Source organism: Callospermophilus lateralis, chromosome X (genome assembly GCF_048772815.1).
Source record: "Callospermophilus lateralis isolate mCalLat2 chromosome X, mCalLat2.hap1, whole genome shotgun sequence".
NCBI lineage: Eukaryota > Metazoa > Chordata > Mammalia > Rodentia > Sciuridae > Callospermophilus > Callospermophilus lateralis.
This window is the reverse complement of record NC_135325.1, coordinates 105,067,050-105,079,845: the sequence shown is the minus strand read 5'-3', so window position 1 is coordinate 105,079,845 and position 12,796 is coordinate 105,067,050. Positions and strand designations below refer to the sequence as shown.

Here is a 12,796-nt window from a genome sequence, read left to right as displayed (position 1 = left end):
CGCCCCACACTCAGGCAACAGTTGGTCGTGCGGGGCCGGGCGGGCTCTGGATGGGGAGGGGGAGTCTCGCGATCGTTGAGGGGGGGTGGAGGAAAGGGGGAGGGTGACGGGGGGAGGCCATGACGTAGGGTGGGTGGACGGAAGTGGGGCAGGGTTGAGGGTTATTTAAAGAAGGGGGGGCCGAGCGAAGGGGTTGGAAGCAGAGTGATTCTCCACCCCTGCTCCATCTAGCTCTTTCCAGTGCAGCCACTGCCGCCGCCCAGGAGCCCTCATCCCCTTCCTAGCCGTCCCCCTAGCTGTCCCGCTCCAACGCCATGGAGCCGGACACCGCCGCAGTGGCAGCCACCGTGGCAGCCGCTGATGCGACCGCCACGATCGTGGTCTTAGAGGACGAGCAGCCGGGGCCGTCCACCTCTAAGGAGGAGGGAGCGGCCGCCGTGGCCACCGAAGCCACCGCAACCACAGAGAAGGGCGAGAAGAAGAGGGAGGTAAATAGGAAGGGGGTGTGTATGTGTGTGTGTGTGGTGGACAAATCCAGTGCCTGGCCCCTCCGAGGGGCCCAAACCCTGACCTTTCGGCGCCGACAGGTACCAGCAGAGCTCTGCAGGGGTGGGGGCGGCGGGCGCGGGGATGGGGGCGGTGGAGCAGTCTAGCATTCACTCCCCTCCCCCTTCTCGCCGCCTGGAGGGCGGGGGCGGGGCTGGGGCGCGGGCGGGCGCGGCGAGGGGTGGAGGGGTGTCCGTTATCCCAGGGCTCGGGAGCCCTCCACAGCCCCAGGCCCCCTCTACCTTCCCGGAACTGGGGTAAAGGGTGGGGGATGGGACCGTGCAGGAAAAAGCCTCCGCCTCTCCCTCTCCCTCTCGCTCGCTCTCCCCGCTTTCCAGTAGGCCTCTGCCTGGGAAATCTGGGCCCTTCAATCCCACATTCGCTCTACAGGGGTTTGTCTGGGGCTTATTTTTGTAATTTGAATTTCAAGGTGCTGGTGGTTGCGGGGGATGGAGAATGATAGGGAAGACATTTATTTCTTTGGCAATGTAGGTCTTTTGGATTGCAGAAAAAAAATCTCCCTTGTTCGTTTGATCCCCTCCTGATGAGGTGGGGGGGGATGTCACCTCGAGAAAACAAGCCCTCCGCGTCGTACCCCACTAACCATATCCCACACCAAGAAGCCATGCAAGCTGGCTTAGGAAAATTTCCAACGTTTGCACCCTCACCCTCTCCGGCCCCGCCCCCGACGGTATAGTGTTTCACTCCAGGGCCACCCAAATGGTCCCCTAAACCGGCCCCAAGCCTTCCAGGCTTCTACCTCCCTCTCCTAGTGGGCGCTGCTGGTTCCCGCAGGTTTTTATTTTTTATTAAATTTTAAACCCAGCGTAGCCAGGATGAGTTGCTACTAACATGTTAGGGGACTGTTCTCCCATCTATTAAAGCCAAGTCTAAAAAATGTGTTTATTTCCATAAGACATAATTCACTTGGATCGAGCAAGACATGCAAATAAAACTTCGAAAAGCTTTGAAAAATTGATATTAAGAAATAGGAGGGAACATAAGGTGTTTTGATGTATAATAAAATTGCAGAACGGATCATTTATATGTGGATTTTTTCCGTTTACGAGTAGACATATCGCAATTAAAAAATGGTGGGTAATTAAAATTATGCTTTAGAGATCTCGAGTGGCTTTGTCTGAATCATTATATGATACTTACGACCAAATGAAAAGCTTTTGCGTGAAATTAACATCTTTCGCCATGAATTAAAAGAGTAGTTTTAAATTCAGCAATTGCTTAAGTGACATATTTTACTGTTACAAGGTTGACTAAACAGAAAGACAATTGTAGTGCTAAGTGGAAAACACACGATTTAAGATCTCTGCGGTACCTGGAGCAGTAATACAACATTGGTGATTAAAACTGGGCCATATACCAAGCATCAATATAAATCAAATGTGAAATCAGAAATGTTTGTAGGTAACCTTTTATTTCCTAGACTCTGCAAATGTAAGTGCTGAAGTCTCACTTGTATAGCAGTAAATGTTGTGGAATTTCTAGATTCTATAAGTTTTTTGAATTGTGAAGTGTCTTGGGAGTAATAAAAAAAAACCTATATTAAGCACTGAGTTGATTACTGTATATTCATGAACAGCTTTAGCCTCATTAAAATTGTCCCAGTGGTACTTCATTTGTCTACACAGGATGGGGAAATGAGGTACTATATGTCAGGAACTTCCTAGACGACTAAGGTTTATTACTTTAATCACTATAACTTTCTTATTTTTTTTTTTTTATTATTTGGAAAAATCTAAATAATTGTATACTACCTTGAATTCTCAAAGGGTGTACTAAAAGGTTAGATTAACCTTTCCCTCATGACCATCAGTTATGTTCTTACAGTGACACAAAGGCAATTGAGATCCAGCAGGTTGTTTCCCTTCAATTAAAAAACCACTTCCCAGACACTTTGAATATTGTGCTGATTATTTTCTGTCTGCTTCCTCAATTGTCCTTCTGATAACTATCACGTCATCTACTTTCATCAGAAGGAATTGGTTAGTTTATAATAGGACACAGATGAAACAAAATCATAAAATCATTTAAAACAACTCTAAAATACGAAAATTCCAGTGGTGCTGACCCCAAGGATAAGGGATGCTACTGCACCAAAGCACACATTTTACTCCTGGGTTTCTACTATCCCTCTTACTGTTGATCAAGTGCCTTCCTCTCTCTAGTGGTCTTTGCCCCATCATTTGCTGCTGCTTTTATTCTCTGGGGAATGGGAAACCAGATTATCAAACTAGCTAGAATTGTATATCAAATAAAAGCAAATAGGCTTCAGAATGAGAATACTTTAATGCTGAACAAAGTAGTGAACTGACTTCTTTTTTTTTTTTTTTTGTACCAGGGATTGAACTTGGGGCACTGAACTACATCCTCAGCCCTATTTTGTATTTTATTTAGAGACAGGGTCTCACTGAGTTGTTTAGCACCTCACGGTTTCTGAGGTGTAAAAAAAGTATCTTTGAACTTTCGATACTCCTGCCTCATCCTTCTGGGCATGCACTACTGGGCCCAGCATGAATTGATTTTTTACATTTGGCTTTTCAAAGATATTTTTGCTTACTTTGGTTCTTGGACTTAACCTGGCTTAAGTATCAATAAACCAGGTTAAATTCTATTAAAACTATTTTTTAAATTTTTTTTAGTTGTAATGGGACACAATGTCTTTATTTTAATTTTTTTATGTGGTGCTGGGGATCAAACCCAGTGCCTCACACATGCTAGACGAGCGCTCTATTGCTGAGCCACATCCCCAGTCCCTTAAAACTGGTTTAAGTGATAATTTAACATGATACGAATTGGGAGATGATATTTTGGGTAGTGAAAAACTGAAGAAAAAGGTCATGGTCTTTAAGACAAGGTCTTTTCATGACCTTGTGTTGAATTTTCATGACATCTACACTACCAGATGATAAAATCCACAAGGGATCCATTAGAATATTTTTAAAAATATTTATTTCTTAGTTATAGGTGGACACAATATCTTTATTTTACTTTTATGTGGTGCTGAGGATCGAACCCAGTGCCTCACACATGCTAGGTTAGGGCTTTACCACTAAGCCACAACCCAGTCCTCATTAGAATATTTTATTCACCTTTTATCTTTTCCTGTTTGAGAAATACATTTTGAAAATATATGTACATAGACAAATGAGAAGGTTTAGAAGGTAGATATATTAAAATTTGTTATGGAAGATAGTGCCAATTAAGTAATTACCCATAGCTTTTAATAACACTACTCCAGATTAGGGATATGGTATTCTAACGCAAGGTAAGCAAAGAAATAATGAATAAAATCTTTTCCTAAAATTGAAGCTTTAATTTTGTGTAAGTGAAGCTTATTTCTCACAAATACTCATGTATAAGCAATACAGTAATTGTCACTGTTTGGAAACTTGAAAACTATAGACTTTTAAGGAATGATGAAGTTGTGGATTTTGATATCCAATTTTTTTGTTGCTTTGAAAATTAAAATGAGACATAGATTATTGTTTGAAAGTGTGGGTTCAAGGTAATCTTTTGCAGATTTCTATTCCTATCCATCCGGGATTAAAACATTTGAAACATCTTACATAGATGATCTGTACATAGGAAAGTCTGTAAATCAAGGTGATTGTTCTGTGATCAACACCCCAGAGTACGACTCTGACCAGGTCAAATTTCATAATCTTAGTTTGGATTTCCTCAAAGTAGAAATTTTAGTAAATGTTGGAAGACATGTTCATTAATTCTTAGAGCCATTTTTTTTTTATGTTTAAGGTCCTCTTCTGTTATTGATTTTAATATAGGACTTTAGAAACAGATTGGCAAAGGCCATGTTAAAATTAACATATTAATTTTCACCAAATGATGTGTTTTGACTTATACAAAATCTTTGTTAAAACATAAATACTCTTGATGTTGGTCTTATTTTTTTGGGGGGGGGGGTGGTACCAGGGATCGAACTCAGGGGCACTCAACCACTGAGCCACATCCCCAGCCCTATTTTGTATTTTTTATTTAGAGACAGGGTCTCACTGAGTTGTTTACTTCCTGGCTGTTGATGAGGCTAACTTTGAACTCAAAGTCTTCCTGCCTCAGCCTCCCAAGTCTCTGGGATTACAGGCTTATTCTACCATGCCTGGCCTTGGTATTGGTCTTAATGGGTATATTTTTGTTGTCTTAAATTCTTAAAGGGGAGTATATTTATTCTTTACAGTTCCTTGTAAATGCAAGTGAGATAACCCCTCCACCACCCAGATAATTTCAGTCTTTTTAAGTTATTGGTTGATGTTTGTTTTCCCTAAATTGCAACTTTTAAAACATCAGTAGTTAATAGTTAATAGCTCTGATAAACTGCTTCTATAAATTATTTATTCAACATAGTTTTACATAGTTTTCTTTCTAGTTAGAGAAAACAAATGTTTGCCAGTAGTTTGAGGCTTTACTATTGAATCATTTAAAAATATATATGATCACATTGCATTGCACAAAAATTTAAATGTTCTAGTTAGACTATGAAAACAATCTTAAAATGTCTTTTCAGGAAAAGAAATCACATTCTTTTCTTCTGAAAATCTGGTTTGCCTCCATTACACAAAGAAGTATTTCTGAGAATTTAGTATTTACTTTTCTTGAATTCTTGGTTTGTGGTTGATGATATGAGGCTATTCTAAAAAATTAAATCTTATTTTATGGTTGCACATTTATTTATGTTTTAAATTAAAAAAGGATGAAAAGGCTCAATGATTTACCTTTGGTTTTTATTCTAATTAATGTCATTTCTCTGGCTTTTCAGATTTTTTTTATTGGACCTCAGGTGCACAGAACTGGATTAATCATAAACTCTGCTTCATAACATGATCTCATCACTGGTCCATGCACGTCCCACATTGATTTATTTATTAAGTTATTTAATTACCCTTCACTTTCTTCAAGCGAGAATGATGACCAATTTAAAGACCTTGCTTTGCAAGTTGATGATATTTATTTCCTTTGAAATTCTAGAAAAACATTTCTCCGTTTCAACTCAAACTTGGTACTAAAGCTTCTAAATCTGAAAAGGAAATGGACCCAGAATATGAAGAGAAAATGGTAAATAGACTCTTGGGTAGGATAGCGAATACTATAATTAATTTTTTTAGAGGAAATATGAAAGATGAAAAACCGGATGTATATTTATAATGTATAGAGAACCAGTTTTTAGAATTGAAAGTTAATTTCATATATTAATCTGTCATAATAAATTTTTTCAAGTAAATTAACCTAATTTTCAGATGAGGTAATAAAGGATCAGGGAAACTATATGGAATAGTTGAAACTAGAAGCCACATCTCACTTTGCTTAGTGCCATCTATCCCATAATAAGGTGTTTTATGATAGAAGTATTTTATCCACTGGGTGATGAAAATATCAGTGACATTATCACTGTAGCCTTGTGACTTGAGAGAAATTCAGTCAGAAAGCTGGATTGATATTTCTATCTCCTCCTTGCTTTGGATATATGAATGTATATTATACATTAAAGAAATAGGTAATATGATAAGGCACTTTTTAAGGAAAGTATATTTGCACAGTTCTTGAAAGTATTACTTAAAAATATAATGGTTATACCTACATATTGCTTTGCTATTTATTTAATTATTTAATTTTTAGTTGCTAAGAAGTTAACAGGTAGTTGAAAATGATTTTCCCCCTAAGGGGTTGTTTTTGCAGCAGTGTTATTAAAATAAATAGAAATAAAGTGTGTTTTTTGGTTGTTGTTAGCTGTTCCATAAGACTCTATCCCTTAATGTTTATGGCCACTTGTAATGAGACAGTTAATGTTTTAACAATTCTAAAAACAACATTCCAGTGTGGATAACATAAAAATGGAAAGTTTTTGGCTTCCTTCCAGCTAGAGGTCTGAATATATTTGTCTTAATTCTTGTATTTATGTTAATGAACTCTTCTGTAAGTTTCTGGTGGTATTAATTATGCATCTTTCATTAGCAATCAGCTATTCTCTACCCTGTGGTCAGAAAGTGAGTTTAAAAAAAAAACTCATCTTCATTTTTGTCTTTATCTAGAACGATGTATCTTTTGATCTTTTAAGATTTTTGATTGACTCAAAGTTTATTGTATCTATATTGTACAAGTTGTATGTCCTTTTACAGTTTATTGAGAACTTATAATAACATATCAGCTTTAAGTAGTTTATATGTGTTAATGATTTTGTGTATATGTGTGTGTATGTGTGGGTATTCTTTTTACTCAATCCTGTCCCCTTCGGGGAGATACTTTACATACTGCTAGAATAAAATGAAATTTTCCTCATCACTGTAATGGAGGAGAAGAATGTTTATTATATTATTGTATATGACATTAAAATATTTTGAGAAAAGATGGTACTGTATTCTTAGATTTTAATTTCTAGATGAAGCTTGAAAATATGGTTTGTATATATCATAGTTAATTTGTATTTCTATATTTGGGATATATTATATATTTGATGCTTAATTTTCTTACTATTTAGGAGAGGAAAATCATGCTTTGGAAAGAGGATTTGTTTTCTAATTTGAACTGTTTAAGAAGGGTACTTCTTTTTTTTGGAGGGGGATACTGGGGTTTGAACTCAGGGGCACTCAACCACTGAGCCACATCCCCAGCCCTATTTTGTATTTTATTTAGAGACAGGGTCTCACTGAGTTGCTTAGCGCCTTGCTTTTGCTGAGGCTGGCTTTGAACTCATGATCTTCCTGTCTCAGCCTCCCTAGTTGCTGGGGTTACAGGCATTGCCACTGCACCCAGCCAGAAGGGTACTTCTTTTGGGGGAGTACTGGTTATGGAACCCAGGATTTTGGCACATGCTCTACTACTGAGCTATAATCTCAGCCCAAAAGAATGGCAGTTTTGGGGGCATTTACTGTCTGTCAGATCATTTGGGTTCTATTCAAACTATTTGTAAAAACATTTTCAAATTCTGCTACTTACTGGCTATAGAAACCTGAGCTAGTTCCTTACTCTCATTGTGCCTCAGTTTTATCATCTGTAAAATAGGGATGACACTAGTAACTACCTCATAGATTTCTTAAAGAAATTCAAAATATGTTTAAAGCACTCAGGATATTGTACAAAGTAAGTGCATTATAAATGCAAAGTAGCTTGAATGAATAAAAAAGAAAATCTTTACTTTTTCTTTTGTTTTGTGAATTAGAAAGCAGACCGAGCAAAGAGATTTGAATTTTTACTGAAGCAGACAGAACTTTTTGCACATTTCATTCAACCTTCAGCACAGAAATCTCCAACATCTCCTCTGAACATGAAATTGGGACGTCCTCGAATAAAGAAAGATGAGAAACAGAACTTAATTTCTGCTGGAGAGTATGTTGGCATTCCTCTCTCTTTCTCCTTTTTCTCTTCCCCTGCTTTCTGTTCCTCCTCCCTCCCTTTTCCTTCATTTGGTATTCTATATTAAAAATAAGTTTATTGCCAATGTAAATATGTTTTAGAGATAAACAACATTTTTTATTCTCACCAGAAATAAATCAGTACCAATGTAGGACAGTTCTATCTAATTCTGAACAAGACCCTAGATGACTCATTCTTTTTCTGTGAAAGATGTTAGCAGTGCACACTGACTAAATTGACACCTTAGTATTTGAGGTGAATGTGACTGTGTTTCTTTTCTTTTTTTTTTTTCAATTCAGCTATCGCCACAGGCGTACTGAACAAGAAGAAGATGAAGAGCTACTGTCAGAGAGTCGGAAAACATCGAATGTTTGCGTGAGATTTGAGGTGTCCCCTTCGTGTAAGTACTTCATCACCTTGGTGATTTATTTTTCAGTTTAATTTTAGAAAAGTTTTACTTGATTGTTTGAATGAAAGCATGAGACATCCTTAATCTTTTTCAGATGTGAAAGGAGGACCCCTGAGAGATTATCAGATTCGAGGGCTAAACTGGTTGATCTCCTTATATGAAAATGGAGTCAATGGTATTTTGGCTGATGAAATGGTAAGGAGATGGTACTTTTTAGTATAAGTTTAAAATACCTAAGTTGACCTGATCCTAACTTCCATACACACCCAGAAACTTTATTTAGTTATTATGATGAAATTATTTAAGTAACTGCTGAGCACAAAATTGTTACTGAGATTTTTGTCAAATGGTACAAAAACCATTGTACTTCTGTTTTTGTTTGTACTTTGTCTTCCAGGAAGCACAGAGCCAAGTTGAATTCCCACATGGATCATCTGTGTACCCTTTGATGGTCTGCCCTTTGTGTATTTTCTTTACCTTTAGAATTACTTATTTTCCTTGGTACTACTTTATTTCTGTTTTACTGTTAATTTGTGTACCATGTTTTCATTGTAGGCTACCTGACATCCTTTTGGGAATGATGTGGGGGTATATAAACCAAACAATAAGTGAATGAATGAATACATTGATTAATGAATAAATGTAAATGTCTAGATTTATGAGTAATCAGAAAAAGACTACATGGACTAAGGAGCAAGTCAAGATCAATGTTAAGTCTTGAAACAGTGGAGTGCCAGGTGGAAGTCAGAAAGAAGCTAAAAGAATCATGGATATATAAGTAAAATAATCAAAGAGGAAGAAGTAAAGCCAGGGAAGATGCTACTTAAGCAGAAAAAGGGAGTATATGAAAGCCTAGATTTGTGTTTTAAGACCAAATTAGTAAAATTGGATTTAAGAGAGAACAGAGGAAGTTCTAGATCTGTTTAACCCAACAAAATCATATTTATGAGACTCTGGAGTCACACTTGCAGTCATTTACTAAAGGGCCATGTAACAACATTTGCCTTATGGTGTCTTATATAGTCGTCATTCCCATAGGTATTTTACCCTGCTTGAGCAGCTATTAGGTGTGTGGCACAGGATCCTTTAATAAAGGGTCAGCAGCTTCTTATACTTACATATTCTGATTTGGGGGACTCTAGTCAGCTCAGAGGTGGAGAAACTTAGTTAATATGTCAATAGGGGAGGACCAAGATTATTTACCCCAAACACTTTGTAGTTACAACTAGTCTAAGGTGAAGGCTCTAGAGATGTTTAAAGATCCTGTTAACACCAGATATAGTTTTTTAATTATTAAAAAAGAGAAAGTTGGGCTGGGGTTCTGGCTCAGAGGTAGAGCACTCACCTAGTGTGCTCGCTTAGCATGCGTGAGGCACTGGGTTTGATCCTCAGCACCACATAAAAATAAAATAAAGATATTGTGTCTACCTATAACTAAAAAATAAATAAATAAAAAATGAGAAAGTCACCTAAAAGGACCATAGAAAATTTGAAAAAATAAAATAAAATTATAATTATGAAGTCTAGAAATAACCACAAGTGACATTTTGCCATATTCCTTTTTAGTCTTTTTCTTTTGGATGTTTATTTTGCATAGTTGAGATCACATTGTATAAATAATTTTGCATTATGATTTCTTCACATTTATACATTTTTTCCATGTAATTACAATATTTTGTAAAAAATAACTTTTTTACTGCAGAATAATCCTAGGGAGGTACCATAATTTTATTCCACCTTTATTACTGTGTATTTTAATTGCTTGATATGTAGTATGAATAAAATTTTGGTTTTTCTGTATCTCTCAGATTATTTTCATAGGATTCCTGAAAGTGGTATTACTTTGTTAAGGAGTGTAACCATTTCAAGGTTTTGATGCATATTGTCCATGAGACCCATCTCGTTGACATATCAGATAAGATAAACCCTATTAAAATTGTTTTCACTGCTGGGGCTGTAGCTTATGGTAGAGTGCTTGCCTAGCATGTGTGAGACACTAGGTTTCATCCTCAGCACCACATAAAAATAAACAAATAAAATAAAGGCATTCTGTCCATCTACAACTACAAAAAAAAATTTGTTTTCAGCTTAGTTTATAAAGAGAAGTATATACTTTATACAGAGATAAAGCCAAAAGCCGTTATTGATTGATTGATTGAGCCCTGCATTGAATCCTGGATTGAATGTAGGGCTTCATGAATGCTAGCTAGGCAAGTGCTCTATCACTGAATTATAATTCCAGCCCAAAAAGCTGATTTAAAAGGCCAAACAGTATATCGTGTGGTTACCTTTCTCATGGGTTAGGTGGCAAGCTCGATGTATATTTTTTAATTGTCCACTAGACTAGTGATCTTTAAATGTCTGGCTTCAAATCTATGTTCTGTTGTGGTTCTTGACATCTTTAAGAATGTGGCATGTAAGTACGGAGCTGCAAGTCCCTGGAGATGCATAGCCTGAATATTTAATGCCTGGGCTGTGATAATGTTGGGGAGAATAAGAAAGAAACACTGATATCTAAGCAGGCTGCTGAAGAAAATCTGTCTTTGTGACACACACACACACACACACACACACACACACACACACAATTCCTAGCTTTGAAATTGCTAGAAAAATTACATATTAGCTTGCTTGTTCCTTTAGGAATAAAAATGTCCTCAATAGGGGCTGGGGCTGGGGCTCAGTGGTAGAGCACTGCCTAGCACGTTCGAGGCCCTGGGTTTGATCCTCAGCACCACATAAAAATAAATAAACAAAATAAAGGTATTGTGTCCAACTGCAACTAAAAATAAATGTTTAAAAAACTGCCCTCAATAGAAAGTTACTTGGTTAAGCAGCATTTGGAGTTCAGGTTCTTGGTTTCTTTTTATTCTCACAGTAAGTACTAAATTGGAGAGAGAGAGAGAGAGAGAGAGAGAGAGAGAGAGATTGATTAAAGATTGATTGTGTGGTGGCGGGGGTGGGGGATGGTTGTTGCTTTATAAAAAGACCTTTTTCCTTTCATTGGTAAAAACATAATTCTCACTGTGAGATAGTTGGCAACTATCTTTTATAATGTTACCAACAAATTCTTTCACTAAAGAAAGTACATTTATGGATCTTTTTCCCCCTTGTGATGATAATGCAGGGACTTGGTAAGACCTTACAAACGATTGCTTTGCTTGGTTACCTGAAGCACTACCGAAACATTCCTGGACCTCACATGGTTTTAGTTCCAAAGTCTACTTTACACAACTGGATGAATGAATTTAAACGATGGGTCCCGTCTCTCCGTGTTATTTGTTTCGTCGGAGACAAAGATGCAAGAGTAAGTGAGAAACAAGTTTAAAAAGGGCAGTCAAGAATAACATCAAATACAAAGTATTGCTGTTAAAGACTTAGGTCAGGGCTGGGGATGTGGCTCAAGCGGTAGCGCGCTCGCCTGGCATGCGTGCGGCCCGGGTTCGATCCTCAGCACCACATACAAAAAGATGTTGTGTCCGCTGAAAACTAAAAAAAATAAATAATAAATATTAAAAAAAAAAAAAAAGACTTAGGTCAACTACTAATAAATAATTTTTAAGTACTTTGCATACATTATTAATTATCACAACATCCTATGAGGTTGATGTATTACCTATTAACAACAGACAATCTATTATAATGCTTCATCTGGACTTATTTATTTTTTATATATTTATTTATTTTTATGTGGTGCTAAGGATCAAACCCAGAGCCTCACTCATGCGAGGCAAGCGCTCTACCACTGAGCTACATCCCCAGCCCACTTACTTATAACTAGTTTATTAACTTAAGCATTTTAAAATTTTATTTTTAAGTGACTTTTAAAAAATTTTATTGGTAGTCTGTGTTCTCACTGAGTCTATCATTTATGTTATTTTGAAGCCAGAAATGTGTAAATTTGTATAACTTAAACTTTTAAATTTTGTCTTGGTATAGTCATAAATACACACACATACACAAATGGAATCTTTCATATGTACCAAGAGCCTTATATTTTGTGTTTATGCAAGACATATACATATCTGTGTATATTCTCAGATAATATTAGAAACTTGGGTTTTGGGAGGAGGTATTTAAATTAGCCATTCATCAATCTTGTAGGCTATAATTATTTTAGGATGTAGAATTAATCTAAAAATATTAAATTATGCAAATATATAGAATGAGTAATCAGCTTAGAAAGCATATTATTAAACTTTGTCTTTATTTTGCCTCCAGAGAACACAGGAAAGTGTTATTCTGTTTTACATATTTAGATAGGTTATCAAAAGATAGTCTCAAAAGAATAGTATCATAATGAATTATGTAATTTTATCCTCATCATTTGCTTGAAGAAAAAGTACTTAAATTTATTTAAATTTAACTTATAAATAATTTAAATAGTGAAATGCTGAGTTCATAAATTTAGAATTACAGCTTGTTTTGACTATGCCTAATATTTCCCAATAGGAAATTTGT

At 36.7% G+C, this 12,796-nt stretch overlaps 1 protein-coding gene and 1 non-coding gene across 4 annotated transcripts in view; one reads left to right on the top strand and one right to left on the bottom strand.

The window, feature by feature from the left end:
- Window positions 1–210: 210 nt before the first annotated feature.
- Window positions 211–12,796, top strand: part of Smarca1 (SNF2 related chromatin remodeling ATPase 1) — an 83,011-nt gene continuing 70,425 nt past the window's right edge. For 2 of the 3 annotated variants that reach the window (XM_077106300.1, XM_077106301.1), the window contains exons 1-6: window positions 211–488; window positions 5,545–5,631; window positions 7,733–7,899; window positions 8,226–8,326; window positions 8,430–8,530; window positions 11,463–11,642. In XM_077106300.1, the coding sequence (XP_076962415.1) occupies window positions 315–488; window positions 5,545–5,631; window positions 7,733–7,899; window positions 8,226–8,326; window positions 8,430–8,530; window positions 11,463–11,642 (810 nt within the window). In that variant the 5' untranslated portion in view covers window positions 211–314. The remainder of the gene's footprint in view (window positions 489–5,544; window positions 5,632–7,732; window positions 7,900–8,225; window positions 8,327–8,429; window positions 8,531–11,462; window positions 11,643–12,796) is intronic. The other variant, XM_077106302.1, reaches the window with a different exon arrangement.
- LOC143639594 (small nucleolar RNA SNORD112) lies at window positions 5,345–5,416 on the bottom strand. The gene has a single exon (XR_013154738.1). It is a non-coding gene; the product is annotated as a small nucleolar RNA SNORD112 (small nucleolar RNA).